The 19,818-nt window shown below is 33.7% G+C and overlaps 2 protein-coding genes across 6 annotated transcripts in view; both read left to right on the top strand.

Moving 5' to 3' along the window:
• The window catches only part of LOC120626151 (protein roadkill), an 80,920-nt gene extending 74,403 nt beyond the window's left edge, over positions 1–6,517 (top strand). For all 5 annotated transcript variants that reach the window (XM_039893475.1, XM_039893477.1, XM_039893476.1 and 2 more), the window contains one exon: positions 463–6,517. In XM_039893475.1, coding sequence (XP_039749409.1) covers positions 463–616 — 154 coding nt within the window. In that variant the 3' untranslated portion in view covers positions 617–6,517. The remainder of the gene's footprint in view (positions 1–462) is intronic.
• Positions 6,518–8,585: 2,068 nt separating this feature from the next.
• On the top strand, positions 8,586–18,492 carry LOC120626525 (origin recognition complex subunit 2). Its single transcript, XM_039894063.1, has 9 exons — positions 8,586–8,745; positions 8,947–9,117; positions 9,735–9,947; positions 11,071–11,159; positions 11,652–11,819; positions 12,582–12,933; positions 14,467–14,649; positions 16,007–16,240; positions 17,676–18,492. The coding sequence occupies exons 1-9, from the start codon at positions 8,712–8,714 to the stop codon at positions 17,879–17,881; spliced, it is 1,650 nt and encodes a 549-aa protein (XP_039749997.1). The 5' UTR covers positions 8,586–8,711; the 3' UTR covers positions 17,882–18,492.
• The last annotated feature ends 1,326 nt before the right edge of the window (positions 18,493–19,818 follow it).

Raw genomic sequence — 19,818 nt, 5'->3', positions numbered from 1 at the left:
GACCTATGTCCAGCAGTGGACGTCGTTTGGTTGAAATGATGATGATGATGATGATTAATATAGGCTTTACAGCAGATTTTTACAGGACCACTTTTTGGATTTGTGCCATTGAAACCATCCTCAGGGGTGGGTGCAAAAACAAAAAAGGCTTATATTAAATATTATTAAATATATTAATTAAATATTATTAAATATATTCTTATTATAAATGTGAATGTAAGTTTGTTTGTTACGCTTTCGCGCGAAAACTACTTAACCGATGATCATGAAACTTTGTACACGTATTCTTAGAAGTAATATAGGATACTTTTTAAAAAAAAAAAAAAAAATTAACCAAAGATAAAAAGTTTGTCGAAAATCTCATGTATGACTATAGGTGTAGACTATGTACGCTGCGTCCCGAAATTAACGCGAGCGAAGCCGCAGGGAATATCTAGTATTAAATAAAACGTATCTTTGCAGGAGTCACGCGACTGACGTGATGGACACAGCAGGGTGGAAGAACATGATCTCTTCGCATCCGCACCTCATAGCCGAAGCGTTCCGCGCGCTCGCGACGCAACAGCAACAGATCCCGCCCATAGGCCCGCCGCGGAAACGTGTCAAGCAGGTCTAAGCCCACACCGAGGGGCCGTATTCGCTACGAGGTGCCAATCGTAACACTAGCAAACTGACACGTCAAATTTGACGTCACAGAATCTTCGAACAATAATATACTGTAGCTATGCAATATTAGTCAGAGTGTGTCCGGCTTTTCGGTGATGTTTAATCGTGTCAAGAAATATAACTTCAAATATTTATTATTTAAAAAAATATACCGCCATTTTTTTTGCTTTTTTCTGACGTTCAAATTGGCTTTTTCTCAAGCAGAAATACTAAATATTATTTTTCACGGACAGCACATTTGAGACCCTACTTATAGACTTTGTATAGCTGCTGATTAGTTAGACAATGTTTTCTCTCTATCAATATTCAGTAAATAGTCATTTGAAAAAAGAAGACAAAAAATTGTGTTACTATACAACCGTATTACAACGTTTATTAATAAGGGAGCTAGTATATTATTGATCGAAGCGCAGAATGCATATCGTTTGTTTACGATTCGACTGTAGAAGCAATAGGGTCCGGTTTGTGCGTTTGTGTTACTGGCCACACCGACCCTGTGCCACTCTCGACACTAAGTGATATAAACGGGATTAAGTGCGGCTTTATTGCCGATTGTAATGGCAATGTGTGTTTTCTTACTTACGTGCCGCTCTGGTTAACTTTGGTCCGGTGTCGGAAAAAAATGGTACGGTGTCGAAAATAAAATGGCACGGTGTCGAATAAAATGGTACGATGTCGAAAAAAATGGTACGGTGTCGACCGCCGTTACTGTACCCATAGGGTTAGTTATCAAGTTAAGAAACATAACTCCGAAGTCATGTTACTTCTGTAAAACTTGGCAAGAGTTATCTAATTTTGACATTTGGTCTTCCACTTGACAGATTAATTCGTAAATATGATTTTTACAGGGAAATTTACTCAAAGGCCACAGTTCTTTATGCTTGCTGTTGTAAGCTCGGCAAGTTCGGTATCTTACAGGTCGTTAGAATGTGGTTTGCAATATAAAGTGGACATAGTTGAGGAATATATCGTCTGTATAATAGACAACTAGCCAATCTTAGATTAATGCGCCAATTAAGGCAGCGACACTCTTATGAGAAAGAGTTTAAGAGCTTCCATGTTACTTCGATGCAGATTGACGCATTAACGATTATGATCACATGTTACTGTTACTATCCGGGAACAAAGGTTTAACATGCTCTCCGAGGCACGGCTGTGGACAACGCCGATTTTCTAACTCCGTTCTGGGAATGAGATTTTTTTGCAGAAAAACCAGAGACCTCCAATGAAAAATGCTAATTACCAGACAGTAGAGTCTGTTTAAATCGGTTTTTACTTTGTTAATATTGATAAACTATTGAATTCAATCTTTTAAATAAAATAATATAGAAATTGCTTTATGATTAAAACATTTATACCAAGTTCCATAAATCAGTCTCCTTAAGATTATTTATTTTCTTGCTAGATCGGCTTTTTGTTACTTTCTTGTGAAAATAGTTTTGCAATGTCGTAGTTTAGATAAGACTATTCGGCGGCCACACCGATCTTGTACCGGAAAAACATTTGTTCATACCTTTATACCGAATTAATATCCGTCGAAATTTTATCAATCCCGCCAACTATTTAATCACTCGGACAGTCAACGGAAAATGATGAAACACAAGTTCTTTTTTTTTTTTTAGTAATATACGTGTTCAGCTTTACAGAGTTATTTGTTTTTAATGTTTATTCAAAATGTAACTACTGTTGATACATCATACAGTATATTTATTACGTTTAGTATAGTTAAAAAGGGTTACAGATTGCTCATATAAATTTGAAAAAATTCGTAAGGGAAGGGATAAAGAGTAACAGTTATATTCCCATTCCTATATAGGACTTAACAACCAAGCGATTAAAATTAGATTATTAATATTTCAACTTTATATGATGTCATAAAGTAAATTATAGTGAAAATAGTATACAGCTAGTGAACGTATACGTATAACTTTCCTACAAAAATGAACAACTATTTACTTTATGTCATATAAAATAGAGCTCATAATTTAAGTCATTTACCATGGACTGTCGCATTGCAAAACTTGAAACGCTCATAATTAGTAATAAATAAATAAACTCGTTATTTATTTACTTACAATAAATCGGAGAAAATAGCCTGGCGATATCATCGGTACAGGAGTTCGGTGTGGCACGTTTACAATATGAATATAATCAACTAAATATTTTATTCAGCTATTGCTGGTACGGACGTAGATATTTCCGCCCGCCTTTATACCAAAGACGTGCCACGCACTTATCAGACTAATGCAAGTAACAGATTAAACTGCTGAAGAAAGAGCCTGTATAGTAGGTTTACTTCAGATAATTATTTATAATACAAATTGCGACATCAAATTGGGTGTGTCTTTGGTTAGCTATAATATGGATATCTCCGAAGTAACATAAGTCTATTAAATGTTGTATCATATCCAATCTGACTTTTGTAGGTAATTCATATATAACTTAAAATAATTCGAAATAACTCTCAATTCTAAACAATTAATATGATTCCCATATAGTATTCGTAATAACAAAAGAAACTAAAAATAATTTCTCTGAGATTATTTTTTTGCACTTTTCGAAATGTGTAAACACGCTACCCGCATGTACGATTAATCGGATTATTTTCACGAAGAAGACGCTTATGATTTATTAATAGAAGAAACACATTGGCACCCAACCTGCGTGCCATCTGTCGTTTAATGCCGACTGTCAGAAGTGCCAAAAAGTATAGATATATTTATAGTTGATAATTTGAATGCTTCAATAGCTTTCAGTTTAGTGAATGCAAAATATCTACCTACCTTTCTCATAAGATTAAGAAAAATAACTTTTAAGAATTTTAACCATCACCGGCAACAACTCAATAAGAAAAAATATAGGTTTAAAATACTTCATATTTTTAGTCATTAAATCGAAATATTACATATCAATACTTTTTAAACATAATCTGTCATTTACTAATTGATGGCACATGTAGTGTTGTATTTGTGTTTCTACTGTTATAAATATTGCCCATAAGTTGTTGTTTGAGACACAAAGTTAGCCGGAGCGTATGCAATGAACTTTATGTATTGCACTATTGTTTGCATTAGTTATATGTGCCGCACACACCGCCTTAACCTCCTTTCCCCATCAATCCACGCCATAATGGACTTTTATATCATAATAATTACTATACTAATGGAAATGTACGAGTAGGAGAAATAGTTTAAACCGAAGTAGACATCGGCCATAACGAACAACACAACGGAATTGTTAGACAAAACTAGAAAGAATTGATCTTTAATTCCTCAATATAAGTATGCGCCAACAATATGGATTAGTCGTAAAATTAAATGTTTCGATGTTTGTAATTACCAAAATAAAAATAAGTAGAAAATTTATATTTTATAAACATCCTTATCAATGTATTAATAAATGTTAAAATAGTGATGTGTGCAATATCAATACTGCTGAATATCTGAAGTATTAGTACAGTGACCGTCAATCGTTATGAACGCTTTAAAGTATGGTTCATGCCACCTGGACCCCGGGCGCCTTAACACTCAAGATTGACGGACACAGTACATTATACTGTATAATACGTAACTTTTTGTAAAGTTCTGAAAAAATGTAATGTAAAAATACTAAAGTAATAGAATTCCATGACATGGTACTTTTCTTTTAGTTAACAGAACAACAAGATCTTCATATAATCAATGACTAACTACTAAAACATATTAATTAAAAAGCAAACTTAAGGTATCCTTACTTAATTTGTAGAAAATACTATAAAGTGGTATTCATGCAGATTAATGTTGATTAAAAAAAAAAACGATGCAATAGATTTCTATTCCATTTACCTACTTTGGTTTTTTCGGAACTTTACAAAAGGTCCCATAGAGTACATTAATACATGAAAGAAACATTCACATGATGTGTTGATGCCATTAACGAACTTCTATACATTGTGAAAGGTGTGTTGTGTGTAATGTGAACAAATCGGTTAATTCATATAATATCGCCATCAATGATGCGCGATGTTAAGTTGACTCCAGATATGTATTATTTGTCCGATCTGATGACCATGCACGCATGTCGACACGAATCATGCACGCATATTTGGATGGATGATACGCAGTCTCGAAAGACCGTTACAATACGCACGTTCTAGGTTGAGTCTGTTTTGTCTGAATCAAAAAAGATTTGACACATAACTGGACAATTGAATACGCAATCATAAAACGATTTAGCGTAAACGTTAGCGAATGAGTGAGCCACACGAGGAATGATACGGTGATCGGATCGGTCAAATAAAACACCTGGACTCTGCTTATTCGACCTATACAATCGTTGAAACTATTGAACTATATAATATTATAACTTTGGAATCCTATAAGTGGTTTAAATGTGACGAGAAACATAATATTAGCAATAAAACATTAGTATTAATAGAAGTTCTCCATCAGCCAACTTGTGCACTGACTATTAGTATTTGGTGTTAGTGTGGAGTGGAATTGATACAATTCCGCATATTACAACAGTGGCCGGTGGACGTGTTACGTATGTTTAGTTGTGAATCCTCGGATTCGTCACTTCGTTTACTATTATTGATCTCAAGACGATATTCGATCCTAACATTTTGTCTCTCGCGGTCTTATTGTGCCGCTTTTAAATGATTACTTTAATTAATGTGTACGTTATGATAATATGCTGGACGCTTTTTGCGCGTTTACGTAGTTTTGGAAGTAGGCTCGGAGGTATATTTTATGTATGTGGTTTCTGTGAACATTCTCTTATTGTTGTGTTTTATGTAAATTATTGCAATGTATCCAATATAAACCTCATATTTAAAATGATGTATTCATGTCATTAAATATTCAAACGTATTGTGTACATTATTGGCTAATAACTTTGACCATATATTAAACAAAACGAATGGGTAAAATGTCGTAGTATAATATAATGGAATTCGATTCGATTAATCGTGAATTGCTTTCAGAAATTTCTTGGTAGATGTTTAAAGTAGCACTTTTGATCTACTAAAAGTAGTATGGTAATTGAATGCAATAAGTGTTTATAAAGTTTTGTAACATAGTTTTGTACAAATTTTATCTGGATAGAGTCCATTCTGAATGTTCTTGGCCTCTTGTGTGCTTTACTGTACAAAGCTCTGTGACATTAATTTAGATGTTGTAGGTGACTCGAGTGATTGTAATAGAATATTGAATTTGTTGGTGTTGTATATAGAGCTATGATCCCACCATTACAATATATCTAAGTACTAAATTTTAAGTTGTATCACCATGAGACACCATTAATGTTTATTTGTTACTACACAGGTGATATTCCAATGGCGTATTGTGATTTTTTTTCCATTAAAGTATCTGTATATTTAAAAATTCTAATGGTTTTAATTTCAATTGATAAATGTTTTTGAAGTTATTTAAAAAGAATTTTAGTGAATGATAGTCATTATCTTGCTTCTCCTAATTGTATTTTGTGTATTTCAAGTCACTCACTCTTCATTTTTATGCTCGCTTCATTAATTAAAATGTATGTATGTTGTTTTTACTTAAAATTTACTCAACTATATATTGTCTATTAGGTATATACTATTTTGATATCTGTTCTCTAACTCTTTAAGTTTCTTGATAAATGAATGTACCAATTTCATTATATAATTACAATACAATAATATTTAAATAGTAATGTACTGTGGCCAATAATATTATCAATATTTATAATACCATTTTATACCCACATCCCATTTACATACTGGCAGCTGTTGTCGCGTAATATGATAGTTACAAAACAATTGTCAGAAATATTAACTGTGATTTTCGAAATTGTCAATAAGTTGAGCAAATAAATGAAATGATGTAATGTATGCTTTTTTTTTAATTAACTTCTTTATTTTCCTATTCAGTAGCTATTTTGTCCAAGAAGCCCTAACGTTAAAAACAATAATGTTAAAGAGATATATACGTAAAGTCAATGTCCATTCGTACAGTCTTCTAGTACCAAAAATTCATTTTGGGATTCATCTTCTTGTAACGTAACGTGTAAAGTAACGTGTTTTGTATATAGCAACTGTAAGAGGACCTATGGACGTTTCAAACCGGGAGTATTATCTTTGCAACCTTTCAGTGCTAGAATTCGTTGCGCGAGCGTTTGTTTAGACAAGCAAAAAGAGTTGCGAGTACTCCCCTGGAATGTTCTTGGGCGCAAAATGCTCGTAACACAAAGTTTTACTTCCTCAGGCAATATACTGTGGCTATTCCAAATCGTATTGACTGGCTTGAAAACGGGGGAGCCTGAAGTGGTACACAGACGGCTCCAAGTCAAGAAAAAATGTAGGATGTGGAATGAATGAATGTGAGATCATCGGTAACGAAAAGGCCGATGGACTTGCAAAAACAGGCGCTTTGGAGTAGCTAATAGGCCCTAAGCCGGCGCAACTCGCCCTACAAACCTATGGGAAGTGTATAATACAAGCAGGAGATGCTAAATTTCTTGCAGCAAGGAAAGTGCTGCTGTTCTTGGCGGTGACCAATGCTTGCTGGGAGATCTAGACAGCGGCGTCAAAATAGATCGTAACCTGTCGTGAGCCGTAAGCAAAAGAAGAAGAAGAACACAAAGTTTGCTTAGTGACCGACCTTCACAATGTATATGACTTGTAGCCCGAGTGTCTATTACCAATATCTATTTGGCCATCTCTGAGGAAAGAACTATTATATCTCCATTATGCGTTTTGTATGAAGAAACCTAAAACAAAGAGGATACAAACATGGTGCTCCTGTTTAAAATGTCTTCTATTACAACGCATATACTACCCGGTTTCATAAGTTGTCTGTGCACAATTGTACGTCAGTCATCTTATATGGGAGAAAAGTTGAAAAAGTGTCCAGTGTATGCGCTAAATAACAGTTAAAAAATCCTCCACAATGGCGCTGGTGGATGCGCAGGGTATGGTATGAATGTAGCAATCGTAGTATGCCGAGTTAAAAAATTTAATATCATTATCGACTAAAGTAGTTAATTATTGAAAATTTCAACAACTTACGTTGTACAAAATATTGTGGTAAATATAACCTTACTTCCTTGTATCTCCATACTTCCTTGTTTATTTTTCAAGCCTACTCTAACAATATTTATATTTGGCGCTTCTTTTAAGAGTTACCCTGATGCAAATGTGGCGCCATCCTAATTTAATACATTTTGACGACACTTTTTCATATACACAGATGACTCTCCTTACCTCTACCCTCCATAACAATAAATAAACTCTCAACCGACATAGCTGAACGAGTCGCGAAACTGAATTGGCATTGGGTGGGGCACATAATTTGGAGAAAGGATGGGCGTTGGGCTCCCAAGGTGCTGGAATGGCATTCCCGCACTGGTAAGCGCAGCGTTGGTCGACCTCCAACGAGGTGGACAGGCGTCATTAAGCTCGACCGGTGACGTCGACCGGTGGATATGATGATGGTGATGAAATCCTCAATAATCTTATGGACAGTGACGCTCTAATGGCTAAAAGACGAAAACAATGATGTAAATACACAATGGGCTCTAAACTTTAGGTCTAACTTTTATTTATTAAGTTACTCTGAATCTGAAAGCTGACCTTAATTAATAATAATAATGGTGGTGCCCATTCTGTTCTTGACAAATCTCTAACCGTTACTAAGTTGACTTCCAAAACTAGTTTAGACTAGAGATTTGTGAAAAAAAACTAGAAAATCGCGTTTGTGTATGTATGCATACGTGTGGTGTATGCGGTGGTCCATGAAATGAAATGCCTAATGGCAACTAGTGCCAGTGATTCTGGTAAATATAAGATACAGATCTTGAGATTGGATACGATGATATACCGCTGCCTTTTCCCTACGGCAAAGAATGAAAAAAAAAACAAATGTCAATGTCATTTATCTCGTTTCCACTCTGTTATGTATTTTGGCGGTTAAGTAAACCAGTTCACCACCGAAATAAACAACTGTTCACTGTATAGTTTATAAAATCAATCAATCCTATGTATTAAAATAATTAAAGTCTCGTCAATATTGTGTGTCTATTTATAAATGGATATAATTGGTGCGGAGAATTACAATGCAGGTTTGTAATTTATTCGCATTAGTCAAAATTTTGTGGATTTGTTTTCCGGAATAAAAACTTGTAACGTGGAAAACTAAGGCTGCATTAATAAATATAGAAAAATAGCATAAGTCTGCTTTTTTTCTTTCTATTCTTATTGGTTTTTTTAATAGCTTAAATTGGACTTTAAATAAAATGATTATTATTACAAAACTACTACAGATAAACAAATGGATGATCCTCAATTCACACCTAGAAGAGCTGCTAGGAACAGGACTAAGCCAAAGAAATACGATGAGTTCTTAGATACACCGGTTGCGAAGAGAAAGACACGCTGTTATGTTTCAAGTTCTGATGAGGATATTGATGAAAATACCACACCAAAACCAAAAGGTAAATATTTCAATATAGGATATAAGCAGGCGTTACTTCGTGGTATTCCATGACATACAATAAACATAAAGCGTTATTTACTATGTATACTCTGCAAAAAGCAGACAAATCTGTATGATGTAGTTAAAAATTACTTCAATCTTTATACTCCAAACAATCTTCGGCAATGTACTCTCTACCCAAATTTCGCTCTGACACAGGAGCATCCTCAGGAGACGTTGATTTTACAATCAAGAATTGTTAAATTAAGTGGACAGTGGATTTGTTTTCTGAAATTCAAAAATGTTAGTTATTTTAAGTGGGTGAACACTGCTCAAAATAGGAAATAACGGAAAGAAATCAAGGAGGCTTTCACTCTTTTCACATTATGGGATCCATCTAAAACTGGATAGACTTACATCAACTTAAACTAAACTTTCATTCAAAAACAAACAATGGTTTAGTCAGTTTTTGAATGTCACACTTAAAGTTATTTTTAAGGTAAATTTTGATTCGATGGAAATAAACAAAGCTTATTTCATTATTGAGGTATTTGAAAAATAAGGCTAATTTTATAGTGCTAATATAACATATTTAAGGCCAAATAATTCTTGTATTTTTCCTCTCTCCCATTACAGCACTTTTTGGAAACGATGATGTAGAGGGCCAAGATATTTTCAAATTTAAATCTCGTCATACAAAAAATGATCTGCATAATAAAGTTAAGGCCGCTGTTACTCATACATCTATTAATACTAACTCACCAATGAAGACTCCAAGGAAGAACCTGAATTTGTTACAAAAAGCAACAGAGGCAACTCCAAAACATGTTGTGAATATCATGAAGAAAAGTAAGTGATGTTTCATAGACAATTTTTACAAACACTGTTGTTAAATTATTCCATGCATTTGAATACAATTCATATTCATGGAATACCACTACTCTGAGTATCTAGTGTGCGATTTTCAACATACATTTAGTTATGAAGGTGTGAAAGTTAACAATAATTTATATGGTATTGAAAGAGTGCCATCCAATGGCACTGTTCAGGAAGAAGATTTTTTGTCTAGCTACATACATTAAAATGGGAGCTACTCTACCTAAGGATCACCATGTGTTACAATACTTTATAATACCCACTTGGCACCCAGATTATTGATTAGCTTAGTGTAATTTTGTCTGCTCGGAATTTCTGTTTTCCCATTTCCTACGCACATAAAAAAAAATCTCCTGCCCATGTTACTCATTTCATGATCTGTAAACAGAACAGTTAGTAACAGGGATACATTATTTTTAAATTTTCTCCACCGAAGGAAATTTAGAACAAAATTCCTGCTTGTGGAAGGTAGTTATTTTGTTACTTTAGTAATTCAATTAAGTTATTGAGTAATTAAACTTTGGTAGAGAGCTGTTCTAGTATTTTAAGTGCAAGTTAACTTCTACCAACATTCTACCGTTAGCTTAAATTAAGCCCCAAAAACCTTCACTTAGCTAACCATACCACACAGGTCAATTAAGCATAGTTTTTAGGATATAAATCAAACTGCTCTTTTATAATAAAAAAAAAATGTTATTTATCATAACATTTTTAACCTTAACCTGTCTTAATTAAGAGTTTGTGTACCATTTATAGTCTTAATACTATAACCACTATGACTTACAAAATGGTTGCTTATACACATCTCACTGGGCCATTTACCAAACATGAGCTACTTGTTGGGTTGCGTGTTAAAACTTTTACCCAATGGAAATGGTATCCTGGTTCCTCAAACCGAAAATAGGAAATTCGATATAATTACCAAACCTACCCAATATCCTGCAGATTTTCTTACTATTTCTACTTTTTGACAACTTCATAATGCTCGTGTCCTTATGTCTCAAGTCATCATTAATTTAAATATTTAATTATTATTTGAATTCCACCATATTTACATTTATATAACATATATTTATAACATGATAAATTTTTTCAGAAATTATTAAAGAGGTAGAAAGTGATTCTTCTGACAGCGATTTCTCTGGAAGCAGTAGTGATTTTGTTCCAGAGAAAAGTGATGAAGAGGTAGGATAGTCTCTTTCTATCAGCTGCGTTCTGCACCCTTATGTTCTGACCATCAAAGTTGTAGTAGAACTTAGTTGTTCCATGGCTAAGATATAAATAGATACAAAATAAACGCTTGCTAAACAAGAGTTTATAAGATACAATGCTTGTAATCTATCTATCTTGTAATGAGGCCCGCTTCAGCGGATGCTTCGACCCTCCAGGATCTTTTGTGCTCAAGACATACAATGCTTTCTTTCTGTTGTGTCTAAAAACCGTGAAAACGCCCCGCGTATGTCTCACTTTACACCCGCGGAATGTTGCTAGTTCACAAACTTTTTCACATTTTCACATTTTATGGTAAACGCTGCGAACATTAGAGGTAACAAAATTGCTGTAATATAAATGGTGGGAAGACACTAACCGTTCGAGAAACTATTCTAAAGTGGAGTGGTTTTTGATGCTTCAATATCAGATGTGTACACTGTATGTTCTTAATTCTGTGCCTTTCAGAATGATTCTTCAGCAAGTGATAGTGGCTCAAATGTCGAAGACGAAAATTGTCCAAAAAAATCAACTACATCACTAATTACCAGGAACAGAGGTAGCAAATTGAAGCAGAAAGACGCAGAGTACTTTGTTACACCGGATAATTATTTCATGATGAATTCAAGTAAAAAGGTGAGTTAATTTTACATTAGGGAATATGTTTCCTAAAGACGTACCGCATAGCTATTTAGTATTTAGTCAAGTAGAAACCGATTAGGGGTATGGGTAAGCCTGCTAATAATAATAAAAAGAATAAATAAATATACTACCACAATACAAACATACACACCCACACACAGACACACACACGCAGACTGTATCGTCACTTACCAACAGTCAAGAGCTCATTTGTTGCGTAATAGGAAAAAAAGCTTCTAGCTTGTGGTGCTCCCAATCTGAGATAAAACGTCAAACGAAAATGTATGTTGAAGGTTGAAAATAAAGGGAGCTTCCCTTTACAAGAAATGTGTTTTTTTTGTTCAAACCTAATAATGCTAGAATATTGTGTGTTTTAACGCAAATCTAGTTGTAGCGAATCCACCTAGCACTTAGCCATATCTATTAATTTATGGCTATAAGCTTGACTCAATCTCTTTCACTGGAAGTATTTCAAGTTATAACTAATGGTAAATTGGCTTCTCTTTCGGTGGGGCCCAGATCGATCCCCGGGATGCACCTCTAACTTTTCGGAGTCGCTTTAACGATTAAGATAAACATCGTAAGGATACCTGGAAACTTGAGTATCCATGATGTTCCAAGGGTGTGTTGAGTATACCAATCCACACTGGCCCAGTGGACTACGTTCCTAACCCCTTCTTATTGTTGGAGGAGACCTGTGCCCTGTACTCAGACGGTAATGGTTTGCTATGATGATGATGATGGTACCTATTTCAGATTACAACATCGGACCATACATTAGCAAGATTGAAAAATATGAATTTAGATGAGAATGTCAGAGAAGCTGACATCCATATGTCCACTGAACACCAAAATAGGATAACAGATCTTACGGAGACCTACGACCAACTGTTTGACAGATGGATCTATGTGTTAAGTGAAAACTTTAATGTAATCTTGTACGGTATCGGTTCTAAAAGGCAAGTTCTCCAGAGATTCCAGTCGAAAAAACTTCACGACATGCCATGCATCGTAGTCAATGGCTTCTTCCCTAGTCTCACTATGAAGAATGTTCTAGAAACAATTGTGGTAGATCTGTTGGAGAATACACATGTTCCATCGAATATAGGTAATGTATTTAATAATGATTATTTTAACAGTTCAGTAACAAGAAAGTACATGAAATGTATCAGTATCTTAATTTCTTGGAATTAAAGCAGCATAGTCTAGTGATTAGTTCTTCGGTCTTTGTGAAAGTGAGTGTTCCCCTGTATGCACCGTTCATTTATTTTTGAATGAAAAGTGAATCAAAAACTTCTTTACATTTTAAGAAGTGAGAAATAAATAACCCAACTGATCCCGGCCATTTGGGCCTTTCCAAATACTATAGTCGTAAAAATGTAATAGGCCCGTTTTGACATTTGTGCAAGACCATAGAATGTAACTTGGAACAAAATTGAAAGAAACAATAAAATAAAAATAAATGACATACAGTGTTTTAAAAAATACGTATATTTTTTTGGGACGTTAAATAATATGAAAGAATATATCGCGAGTATTCTTTTTGCGCTTACTTTATAGTAGCATGCAATTTATAATTGCTGCGAAACGTTTCGAAAACAGTTACGTTCTCAGTCTTTTTTTTTTTTTTATTCTAGAGTTGTAACCATTTTTTTTTTACTGAATATCGAAATTAAATATTGTGTGTGTATCTTAACTGCAACGAATGAGCTTGGTTCTCAAAGCCGCAAATAAAATTTTGAATTGACGACACTGGGTTCTAAATAATAAGTCTGAGTTGATGTATCTGACCAAGCGGCACATGACTGAAGCGTCTATTACGTTAACTTTAGCTCTTCTACTTTGGACATTGATTTAAACATAGTGATTTGACTCGATTTTTGTGTTTGTTGTTATACACGCGATTTGGTTGTGAAGTTAAAGGAATACTTTGAACGAACGAACACTTTACAATACATAATCATATCAATCAAGTACTGGTACAAAATAGAATTGATTTATCGTGAGTTACGTCCCAATGACAAATGCCAAAACGAGCCTATTACTTTTTTACGACTATAGGATTGCATTTATGAAATATGATTTTGATACAGAATTAAAATACAAATTTGTATGAAATTCATTGTTTCCAAAATTTTGGACTTTAGTTTTTGTTGCCATAGTACTCTGTGACCCCGTTAGAAAGGATACACGGAGCACAGAATTAAGAACATTCAGTATCCTCATTCAGCCATTATTGTTTCATGATGATGATAATGATATTCAATGTGACGTTTTTTATCGTTGCAAGTGTTTCTTGAAGCGGTGCTAGCCGATTATTAGTACTTCGACTTCATTTTCGGGCGGTCGAGTTCGAATCCCAGAACGCACCTCCAATTTTCTGAGTAATGTGCGTCTTAAGCAATTAAAAGAATCACTTGTTTCAACGGTGAAGTTAAGCATGAGGAAACCTGCATGCCCCCATGAGCTCTCCATAATGTTCTCAAAGGCGAGTGGAGTCCACCAATCCGAACTGGGCCAGCGTGGTGGACTAATGCCTTAACCGCTTATCATTCGGAGACCCGAGAATGAAGATCATTACCTATCATGATGTGTTTCTTGGTGTGCAATAAAGTATACTTTTTCCTTGATTTTTTTAAAGGTGATGCGGTTAATTTAATAGAAGCTCAGCTGGATGAATGCGGCGTTCACTTATTTGTCATCGTGCATAACATCGATGGAGTTATGTTGAGGAGCTTTAAAGCCCAATCGATGTTGGCGAGTCTAGCGCAGCTGAGAAATGTCCACCTGATTGCGACAATAGACCACATCAATGCTCCACTATGTAAGATTCTTTTTAAGTTTTCTATCCCACTGGCGCAGTGTTCAGCGCTGCTGTCTTACCAATTACCCGGATTCGAATCCCGGCAGGGCAGTTCAGGTTTTTTTTTTCTTGCATTGAGTATAACATTTCCATAAGAAGCGGTGATAGCCCAGTGGGTAGGACTTCGACTTGATTTTCGGGGGGGTGTGTTCGAATCCCAGCACATACCTCAAACTTTTCTCAGTTGAGAATTGATGATTATGATAATCAATGTGACGTTTTATGTCGTTGCAAGTGTTTCTTGAAGCGGTGATAGCCGACTAGTAGTATTACTTTGACTTCACTTTCGCGGGGCCGAGTTCGAATCCCAGAACGCACAACAAATTTTCTGAGTAATGTGCGTTTTAAGTAATTAAACTATCACTTGCTTCAACAGTGAAGGAAAACATCGTTAGGAAACCTGAGAGTTCTCCATGATTCTCAAAAATTCTAAATTTCTTTATTCATGTAGGCCTATCACAGGCACTTATGAAGCCTTCATACATAAATGTTAACATAATTGTAAGGGTATGGTGATAACTTCGTTCGCCTACTTAAACCTAAAGCTACGAGGGTACCAAACGCGCCCTGGTCTAAGAGCCCACAACAAACTTAGCCGGGTAATTTTTTTTTTTGTTATCACCATCTCACAGTAAATTATAAATTTACTATGAAGCTAGAGCAACTCACACCCAAGCTTTTTTATCGTTTAAGTAATCCTTAATATTATAATAGGATTTTTCTGTAAGCTTACATTTTATATAAACTTTGAACTTATTGAGAGACATCTGAAAGATTTCATTTGGTAATTTGTTATAAAATAATATTGCCCTTGAATGAATTTGCAATTTTGTGTAGCCTAGTAAACTGCACAACGAGTTTATTTATTTATTACAAGATGTTTATATAAAGGTGTCACAACATAATAATCCTAAAATACCTACAAAACTCGACGCCAGTGAACTAGGTATCGGTTTATATTCAATAATTATTTGATATTGACAAACAAAATTCCGTAACTTTTATTTTACTGTCATATACAAAAAGAAAAGATTATCAAAATGAATTGTTACCACATAATCATCTTAATACTTCACTTATTAAGTTGGTTTTTTTTTATAGGCTTCAGTATTTTTAGACATAGAAGCCTATTACTTTTCACGGTATAATTAGATGTAGTTTAATTATTATTTACAAATAATCTCAATTTTATTGTAATTAATAAGATTATGAGGCGTGCACTTTTGGATTTTCCAACTATTTATTTCTGCGACGCATAGTACGATCAAAGAATACCGATGTAATACACATAACAAGTTATGTTTATTATGAATTTCAGTATGGGATCATTCAAAACTGAGCAAATTCAAGTTCACCTGGTGGGATGTGACAACATTCTTGCCGTACATCGAAGAGACATCGTACGAGAACTCCTTGATGACTCAACGGAGTGGTGTCCTCCAGCTGTCGTCTCTTAAGAGCGTCTACCAGTCACTGACGACTAACGCTAAAGGAATATTCAAAATCGTTATCGAATACCAACTTGAGAATCAGAAGCAGTCACATTATCAAGGTATAATAATTTATGTTAAACGCTTCAGCAAAGTACGTCTTAACTTTTCTAAGTTATGTGCGTTTTAAGTGATTCAAATATCACTTGCATACATGCCTGAAAGTTCTGCATAATGTTGGTGGTACTACAGTTGGGTGGAGTCCACCAATTCGCGCTGGGCCAGCGTTGTGGACTGCCTTAACCCCTTCGCATTGTAGGAGGACCGGTAGTCAATTTAATATATGATGATGAAACTCTTCAGTAAAATTATAAACTCCCTACTATTATAAATGCGAACGTATATTTGTTTGTACTTTCTTTACATTCTAACTAAGTCACCAGACAACTTGATTTTTGGCATAGAGTTAGTTGAAAAGGACGGAGAGTAAAATAGGTTACTTTTTAACCCAGGCTCGTGAACGGTTCCCAAAAAAAAATCATTAAAGCGGACGAAGAACGCGGTCAACAGCTAGGTAATAATAAAATTACCAGTATTTGCGACATTCAACGTTGCTAAGTTTAATAGGCTAAAACATTTTTTTTTTGCTTCCTAACCTGGCTGGCTAAGCTTTGGTTAAACAGAAAAACTTTTCTTATATCTAGCATTATGTTGATACATGTTTAAGCTATTACTACCTGGTAAAATCCAACTTTACTTATAGTTATTTTCATACGAATTGTTTAAATGAAAATCGAGTGACAACATAAACTCAAATTGTAAAATTGTAAATAGGCAGTTTGTATTTGTTTTGTTCGTTCCCCTCGCGTACTCAACAACGTGCCGTGGTTTGAATATCGTATTTGATCAGTTACCTCACATAAAAATGCCAGATAATTATATTAAGTCATTGCGGGTGTTTAAAAATAACCCTTTTCCGAAAAACAAAAGCTTTGTTTTTAACTCTTTATTATTTTTCATTATTTCTTTCATAATCACAGTACACTAAAGTACTTCAGGCAGTGACGGAATATGTAATTTTAAGAAAGAAAAAACTAATATTCATCTTTATCCACTGCCTGTTAAAATTCTACTGCCAGGTAGAGGCCCCCTGGCATTACACGGTTTTAGAGATAAACCCAGCACGCAGCTACAATGCGGGCTATTCTAATATTATAAATGCGAAAGTGTGTCTATTTGTTAACTTTGAACCAATGAAATTTAACACTGGACTGGAGACGGGTTTATAAATAAAGCATTTGTTTCCTATTCAATTATGCATGATTAGACAGCTTGATTTATCTCAGTGAAATTTTGCATAGAAATTATTTGCATCCAGGCCAAGGTTCCCGCGGTACTTTTAAACAAAAAATAACGAAAATAAAAAATAATAAGTTATATTCAATATTTTGGATACACATCAATTATAGAAAATATATTTATATCACGATACATACACCAATGTTCTAACCACTAGATCATACTAATGTCTCATGAAAGTTAATTGAATTATTTCAGGTCTACCTTTCAAGGACTTGTACTCAAAGGCTCGTGAACATTTCTTGGTGAGTTCAGATCTCGCCCTTCGAGCTCAACTAACAGAATTTTTAGATCACAAGCTTGTAAAGCAGAAGCGGACTCTAGATGGCAGTGAAAATTTAGTTATACCCATTGAAAGCGCCTTGCTACAACAGTTTTTGGATCAACTAACTACTTTTCAATGATGCATGAAGTGGATATTGTGTGAACAATACTGACTCTGTCACTAAATGAAACTTATTTATATATTATATACTAAATAATACATAAATATCTATTTGTTAATATGCGAAATAATACATAACTACTTAAGCCCCAATAAAACACTGTGAACTCTATAAAGCTTTCATAGTCACACCAACATATCTGTATTCGTTTGTTCACATTATTATTTAACGACATTTTTGTCGACAGGTAACAAAATGTTTATCTTTTATTTTATCCACTGTCCGAGCACAAGTGGAAATAATAATATGAAACGGGTCTCCCCTTTTTTCAGGGCTTTGGTAGGTTGACAACTAAATTTTATCACTTGTCAGTGGATACAATTTTTGTCTCCTGAATATGCTAGCCGTGCAGGGCCAACACATTCTATCGGTACCATGTTGTGTTAATTTCTGTTCTTAAATATTATTTTAATAATACATTAAAAACAGGAAAAAAAAATTGTTATTATTAAAAGTTGTTAATAAAACTAAAATATCACTATTATTATTGTTATATAGCTTAAGCAGTATAATCAAACCTTAAGGGGCAATAATAATATGGGATAATTGAATAAAACAAATAAAATTTGGATGTAGGTTTTATTTTACAATCCCAGAAATAGTCTTAATAGGATTATAATATAATATATCAACAGGCCAAGTTGTAAATTACTTAAACTTAATGACTTACATAATACAATAAAATTATGAACTAAAATTCTCTTCAACATTTATCTGGCACATTCACCATGATGTATCAACCAAACATTTTATAAATTATCATCGATATACAAGGTGCATAAATTGCTCTTTTTAAAATTTAAAAATAGTATAGAAAAATATTCTCCGAAATCGTAAGATGTCAAAGAATTTGATCTAATTTAATCAAAAATCATTTTAACATTTATTATGATAATTTGAACAAAAAACACTACGAGAATCATTTAAAATTTCTTATATACATAGCAACAAAAACTCATGGCAGATGGGGTCATAAGCTTATGAACAGAATTCATTGTAAACTGTTTCCAATAAAAATAAATAAAATTACTTAATTTTTCTCTAAATCCCTCAATTTTAATGACCTATTATTTTATTTTAATGTCATGTTTCGACAGTCAGACTCATGCAGCTCAGATAGCTGTATAATATTATTAAATCTAGCCCAATCCCTATGAAATTATGTGTCCTTGACTAAGTTAAAATTACATATTAGTATGTGCATGTACTACTTACATCATATTGATTTCCTCTCTTATTTATGATGCTATGATTAATTATTATTTATGACACTGGAAGGCCCAAGCATCCTTGCATGGTTCTTAGAACTAAGGTTACCTATGGAAAGTTCTAAAATAATATTAATAACTCAACTTTTGATATTATTTCTAATATTCATTCTATCATATTATATTATTAAATTCAAAATTTATGAAAAATTCAAACTATAGTAACAATATTTACTATCTTTTTTAGCATCTTTATTACGCCGACTGCCATAAGTTTTTGGAGTAAAGTGAGATTACAAAATCATTAAAAATTCATGAATATATACAGATTTTGTAAGATTTGAGTTATTCAAATTTCCATATATATTTTTTAGGTTATTACAATGGCTTCACCAAATTATATATTTTAATCGTGTACCAAAGTTCACTTTGCTACGTTTGTATATATTATTTATATACAAAACAATTGACTTGAGTTATTGTAGTTTTTCTGCTTTTGGAAATTGGAATTATTTGTTTGGTTGAATTATTTTTACAATATGACATAATATGGTTGCTAATTTCAAAATGAAATACATTTAGCTCTTATTCAAACAAAATTGTTTATTGGAACTTTTAATGGTAAATAAAATAAAAAGAATTTACACTAGAATAAATATATAACTGATTTCTTTTTTTATAAGTTTA

The sequence above is a fragment of the Pararge aegeria genome, chromosome 9 (assembly GCF_905163445.1).
Source record: "Pararge aegeria chromosome 9, ilParAegt1.1, whole genome shotgun sequence".
Classification (NCBI taxonomy): domain Eukaryota; kingdom Metazoa; phylum Arthropoda; class Insecta; order Lepidoptera; family Nymphalidae; genus Pararge; species Pararge aegeria.
Note: the sequence above shows the minus strand (reverse complement) of the source record. Positions and strands in the feature narration are given on the sequence as shown.

What these genes read in the sequence shown, in the direction of transcription:
- LOC120626525 (XM_039894063.1), top strand. Translation starts at nt 8,712, where the DNA reads ATGGATATAATTGGTGCGGAGAATTACAATGCAG. An exon ending in TGATGAATTCAAGTAAAAAG is followed by an intron (nt 11,820 to 12,581) that starts GTGAGTTAATTT and finishes TACCTATTTCAG; the next exon opens with ATTACAACATCGGACCATAC. An exon ending in CCACATCAATGCTCCACTAT is followed by an intron (nt 14,650 to 16,006) that starts GTAAGATTCTTT and finishes TATGAATTTCAG; the next exon opens with TATGGGATCATTCAAAACTG.